At 30.9% G+C, this 6,861-nt stretch overlaps 1 protein-coding gene across 1 annotated transcript; it reads right to left on the reverse strand.

Moving 5' to 3' along the window:
• Positions 1 to 458: 458 nt before the first annotated feature.
• LOC126673876 (leucine-rich repeat receptor-like serine/threonine-protein kinase BAM3) lies at positions 459 to 5,095 on the reverse strand. Its single transcript, XM_050368188.2, has 2 exons — positions 2,403 to 5,095; positions 459 to 1,074 (listed from the first exon to the last, which is right to left on the reverse strand). Exons 1-2 carry the CDS (start codon positions 5,032 to 5,034, stop codon positions 737 to 739), a joined length of 2,970 nt encoding a protein of 989 aa, XP_050224145.1. The 5' UTR covers positions 5,035 to 5,095; the 3' UTR covers positions 459 to 736.
• Positions 5,096 to 6,861: the final 1,766 nt, after the last annotated feature.

The following is a 6,861-nucleotide window of genomic DNA, read 5'->3' on the forward strand; positions in this document are numbered from 1 at the left end:
CTGCCTTTTATTTTAATGGAGATTCTCATGCCAAATTGCATGTGTGGCAGCTAGGGGCGGATTTACCAGTAGGTAAGGAGTACTGGCTTCAGTCCCGGCTGGACTCAAAATATTTTTGAAAATAGGAATTATGTTTTTATAATAGAAGTAGGTTTATAACGAATTTAGGGTTGGAGAGTGGTTAAGTCCGGACTACTGCCACGTGGCAATCATTTTTTATTTGTATTTTTTGTATAAATTTGTCACTATACAAATCTTTACTTACGTAAGACATTTTAGACCAAATTATATATATATGATAAGTTTTATATGGCAAAAAAAAGTAAAATTCGGCTATTACATATGCATTTTTTGTCGGAAACTTCTCATTGAAACAAAATTAAATTTTAATAACTAAATTGTAAAGATTTTAAGTTTGATAAATTAGATTTAAAATACTCAAAGTTTAATAACCAAAATACAAAAAATGCAATAGTTTAATTACTCTGAAGATCAATCACCCACCAAAGTAAATTTCTCTTCCAAACATGTAGCACAACACAAAAATTGGATACATATCAAACAATAATAATAAAAAAGAAACAAACACAATATATACTACTATGATTTATCTTGCATGAATAACAGATTTGGAATTCTAGAGAATCACCTAATTTCAACCACTGGATCAGTGAGTCACCCACCTTGTCATAAAAACAAACTCATAAAGTACACTAGCCATTAGTTTTTGTGTAAATCACTGAATGTGATATGTAGTTGGTAGTTTAGCTTGTGCAAGCATTTGAACAACTTCTCTCATGGTTGGCCTTTCAACACTATGTTCTTGAACACATAACATTGCAACAAACATCACTTGCATTGCCTCATTTATAGGTATATCACTTAGCCTTTGATCCAATATCTTAACCACCTTTTCTTTCATTAAATTTGTTTGCATTTTGGTCCATTGTACAATGTCTAATCCGTCTTCTCCGAAATCACCGACGGGTCTCCGACCTGTGATTAATTCTAGTAATACCACTCCGAAACTATATACGTCGCTCTTTTCATCCACTTTCAAAGTGTACGCATATTCTGTAATATAAAATTTAATTTCCTTATCAAATTATCAACAACAAAAAATATAAGCAAATTAATAAGTTAGACGGGTTTAATCGGTCAAATGATTGAACCATGACATTTGATTCATGGAATAGTAAGATTTTTAAAACACCCATATTAAAAAACAGAAAAAGGGATTTAACTCATCTTCCAAGATAAAGCATCTACAAGTAGGGGTAAAAAGAAAAAGGTAAATAAATGCTTTATGTTTACCCAAATATATGTTGACCTAGTTCTAGGGCTTGGGGAAAGTAAAGATTAGATCCCTAAATAGGATTCTCAAGGCAGTATGCATAGATTTTTGTGGAATTTGATATTGCTATATCTATGGGTTTGGGTCAAAAAGTTTTCTTGTGATTGGTATATAGAATCAAATATGGGTGGCTTTATGGTTTCCAAGACATGCATAAAAAGCTCATACACCCCATCCTCCACCACCACCTTAACCTTGTGTAATAAAGCTAAATCAAAAGCAAAAGAGAGAATTTTCCTTTGTGTTAGTGGAGAGAGAGCTTTTTTTTCCTATTTCTTGGACTCCACATTTATTTTTTGAATTTATGTTTAAATTATTGAAGCTACTCTATGATTAATTAAAAGTTAAATGGAAATGTTTAGTAATTTTTTTCTATTGCTAATCAAAACCAAGAAGAAATGAAGAAGTAAGAACAAATAAATGATTTGAATCAAATGATTAAACTTGCTTCTTTAGAGACTTAATTATGACTCCAAGTCAAAGGCAATTGTGAATAATACTTTTTTTAGGGGGCACCATCAAGTATCTATGTCTCCACATCCAAAAGTGGCCAAAATCATGAGTCAATTCAATTGGAGTATGCTAATTAAAGTTGTTATTATTTTTCTTTAGATTAAATTAAGGTAAAATGAACTACTATTTTCCCCATTATGATAAAATAATTATTATATCTTAAATAAATAATTATGATAGTTTATATCAAAAACATTATTACGTATCAATCATATCCAAACAGCAAAAAATAATTAAATTGGACTATGCTAATTAAAAAGCTTTTTGTCTCTTTAAATTTAATCAAGATAAAATGAATTACTATATCTATAACTATAATAAAATTAATAAATACAATCCTAAATAAATAATCGTGAAAGTCGAGTTCGAACGATTTTACATTTTATATCAATTATATACAAACAACTAGTAGAAATCACAGAAAAATTTGGTAAACGTAAATATAATTTAGTAATTGAAGTTATTTTTACGATAAATTAGTCCGTAGAGAATAAATGAAATCGTAAAAAGAAGAAGAAGAAGCTAGAGGGTTTACCTGGAGCAATATAGCCATAGGAGCCAGCAATTGCAGACATGCATTCTGAAGTTCCAGAATCTTGGAAAAACTTGGCAAGTCCAAAATCAGCAACATGAGCTTCAAATTCAGAATCAAGCAAAATATTATTGGATTTAACATCTCTATGAATAATCAAAGGAGAGCAATCATGATGCAAATAACACAACCCTTTTGCAGCTTCAATCCCAATTTTTAATCTTGTTTCCCACTTCAAAAATCCACCTCTTTTCCCATGTAGAACCTCCCCTAAACTTCCATGTGGCATGTACTCATAAATTAGAAGATTCATCTCTTTATTTGAACAAAATCCCAACAATCTAACAATGTTCCTATGCCTTATTCTGCCTAATGTTTGTATTTCTGCTGATAATCCATTGTCATGAGATGATCCTTTGTTGATTCCTAGTAATTTTTTGACTGCTATGTGTTCCCCATTAGGCATTGTTCCTCTATACACAATCCCAGCTCCTCCTCTTCCTATGATGTTGTTTTCCTTTACGCATTCGAGGATTTCTTGGCACCCGAATTCGAGTTTCTGAAATCCCGTCAGCTTCCAACTTTTTGAATTCTTTCGTCTTTTTCGCGTCTTTATGATTGCCAAGAATGCAAATACTAATGAACATACTAATAGTCCTAATGCAAATAGAAGCTTGAATTTTCCGGGGACTTGATGCGACTTGGAGTCTTTTTCATTGTGGAACTGTAATGAGGAGGAATTTGGATTGCTGCATTGATTCGAGTCGTACCCGCAAAGAAGAGGATTACCGGCAAAAGCTGACGAGTTGAAGAACGTATACTGTCCGAATTCAGGTATCGAGCCGGAGAAGTTATTGTGTGAGAAATCAGCAGAAGTTAAGCTTTTCATGGACCCAATTTCTTTGGGAAGATTTTGGTTCAAGTGGTTCCAAGAAATGTTGAAGTAGTTTAATATATGAATTTGAGTAATCTGAAGTGGAATTGATCCTGAAAATTGGTTTTGGCTCAAATCTAAATATGTCAGCATTGAACAATTACCTATTTCATCAGGAATTTTTCCAGAGAAATTGTTTCTACTCATATCCAAAGTAAGAACATTTCTCAACTGACCTATTTCCGGTGGAACTTGCCCTGTTAATCTGTTTCCACTCATCAGAAGTATTTGCAAGTTAGAGAGATTTCCAATAGATTCCGGAAGCGGACCCGACAATCTATTGTCTGAAAGATTGAGCTGCTCTAACTTCGAGGTTAGCTTGCTTGTCTGCTTTGGAACTTGTCCGATCAGGTAATTGCTCTGCAGCTCCATTAGTGACAGCTCTGGCAAGTAAAGAAACCCACTTGGAATTGATCCTGTCAGATAATTCTGACCGAGTCTAACTCGTGTTAGCGTATCACATTGACCGAGATCATCAGGTAAAGGACCGAAAAGAAAGTTTTTTCGGAGAATCAGGATCCGAAGTTTCCTTCCTAGGCAGAGTGATTGCGGGACTAATCCTGTCAGCTTATTTGTAGAAAGATCAAGTTCAATTAATCTTCCATTTTCTCCAAGCTTATCAGGAATTGAACCTGTGAAATTGTTATCCCACAGCTTTAGTACTTCCAAGTTTGGCAGCTCCGCGAAAAAAGGAGGGATCTCTCCGTATAGCTTGTTCAGGAATAGGTTAAGCAGAGTGAGTTCTTGAAAACCCGAAAACTCAAACGGGATTTCTCCGGTTAATCCATTGTTCGAAATATCCAGCGACTTGATGCTGCTCAAATTTCCGAGTTCAGCAGGAATCAACCCGACTAACTCATTTGTCTGCAAGAAAAGGGTATCTAATTTCTTAAGATTCCCCAATTCTGGCGGTATGGAGCCTTTCAAGCTACAATTTGCAAGATCAAGATGAACAAGATTGACCAAATTGCCGAGCTCAGGAGGGATTCCGCCGTCGAATTCGTTGTAATAACCCAAAAAAAGCTTCTCAAGTTTAGTGAGATTGCCAAGCTCGCCGGGGATCAAGCCCTGCAAATCATTTCCTTTAACAGACAGATAATTCAGCTTCTGCATTCTTCCATAGCTCGAAGGTATAGTTCCTGAGAAGAAATTCCCGCCAAAATCCAAGTGGTTGATCTTCAAAAGCTGAGTAACACCTAATGGAAGTGAGCCATTAAAGCTGTTATCATAAAGATCAAGAACTTGAAGCTCTTTCAACTGAGAGAAATCCCAAGAATCTAGCTCCCCGGTGAACATATTTTCGGAAATATTCAGGAATTGAAGCCTCGAAAGGCTATGAATTTCCACCGGAAAGTCGCCCACGAAAGAATTTCCGGAGAGTGAAAGATTGACAAGAGAGTGAAGATGAGTGATGAGAGGTGAAAGAGAACCAGAGATATTAAAATTTGATATATCTAAAGAAACTACAGATTTATTACTCATTGCGTCACAAGTAATTCCAGACCATGAACATAGATTTAAGTAGTTAGACATATTCCAAGAATCAAGAACAGGATCATAGGATTCAAAAGATTGTTTAACAGAAACAAGAATTGAAGCTTGTTTTTTGAGGTACATATTATGTAAAGAGAGTGAAGAACAAGAATTAATCAAAAGAAAAACAAGAAATAAAAAACCAAATTTCATATGAGAACTAGCCATTGGTTCTTGAAATAAAATCAAGATTCAAGAAAATGAATGATCATTTCATAGAGTATATAGTAGTAGTGAAATGAATCTTTAAAAGGGAAAAAGTGGTTGCTGATTAACAGTATATGTTTTTCTTGCTTTTATATCCTTTAAGTTACCATTCTTTTGCTTTTAAAAAAGCAAAAGCTAAAAAAGCTAAATGAAAATTAAAATAAAAATGGTAATGTGCATAAAGATGTGTAGCAAAATAAATAGACCGTTTCTATCAACCATTATTTGAGTCTTTTGTTACTTTTTACAGATATACCCTTTTGCTTTTTCTTTCTTTTCTTAGAATATAATCCATCCATTTTCTTTCATGAAAAAGATAAAAGGAATTGTTATTCCTCCTAATATGAATAAAATCTTGAATTAGTTCACTTAATTTCTGCATGTGGACTCAAACTGACTTCAATAACAAACTTATTAAAGCAAACATAGTCCATCCATTTACCTTTTCTTTTTATATCCCGAATTTTTAAAATCGTCACGTTTTTTTAATTTTTTTATTCAATTATATCTCTTTTTTTCGTTAATTTTTTTACTTTAAAAGACTCAGAGATATTCTTTATATTTGACATATAATTTTTCCAAAAAAAAAAGACATAATCTACATAAACCTTTAGTATTTTAAAACATAAAAAAACTGATATTTTGTGTCAAATAAAGACATATTTTAATTTTGTTTAAATGGAAAAATTCTAATTTAAAAAAATGAGTATAATTAGAACTTAAATTAGATAAAGTTGACTAGTAAAAGTTTAAAATACAAACGAAAAATTAAAAAATGTGTATATGTTTTAAATATCAAATCTGAAAAATAATAAAAAAATATATAAATTGTATTACAACTAAAAATAATAAATAATTGACAGTTAAAAGGAAAAATTTTCCTAAAGTACACTATTTTATATTTTATTTTAATTTTATATTGTTTTTAAATATATTTATAACTCGTACCTTTTGTTTTACCACAATAGTGTTTTTTTTTTAATTTTCAAAATGTCTTTTTTCACTTTTTAATAATTGATGCTCTTTTAATAGATTTTTTTCTAGTGTTTTTTATCGTGTTTTTGTGTAATTATGGTATTTTTATAGTATATTTATGTGTATTCATACTGTATCTATAATTATTTTAGTGTTTTATAGTGTACACCATAAAAACACAATAAGTATATCATAAACACTGTAAATATACCATAAATACCCTATAAAATATCAAAAATACATTAAAAATATAAATACACCAAAAAAATACCAAAAATACACTAGGTTTTTAATGTAACTATGGTATTTTTATAGTGTATTTATGGTGTATATATAATATATCTATAGTGTTTTTCTAGTATTTTTATAGTGTAAACCATAAAAAAAACACTGCAAATACACAATAAACATTCTAGATACACCATAAATACACTATAAAAACATCAAAAATACACCTTAAAATAATAAGTACACCATAAAAATACCAAAAATACACTATAAATACACTAGAAATACACCATAACATAAATACACAATAAAAACACTACAAATACAACATAAATCAATTTGTCCTTTACAAAATCAGTAGCATCAATATAAAAGAACAAATCTTATAACCAAGAGAAAGACAAAATAATTATATGAATAACAGAAGAATTTTACAAACAAAAAAAATAATATATCTACAACAATCTATTTATAAAAAATTTAAATTATCACAAAATATCTAAAATAATACAAAAAATCTAAAAACGATATCGAGGAATCCATTCGAAGAAATGCAGTCGAGACAAAATCAATGAAAAAATTGAA

The sequence above is a fragment of the Mercurialis annua genome, linkage group LG3, assembly GCF_937616625.2.
Source record: "Mercurialis annua linkage group LG3, ddMerAnnu1.2, whole genome shotgun sequence".
NCBI lineage: Eukaryota > Viridiplantae > Streptophyta > Magnoliopsida > Malpighiales > Euphorbiaceae > Mercurialis > Mercurialis annua.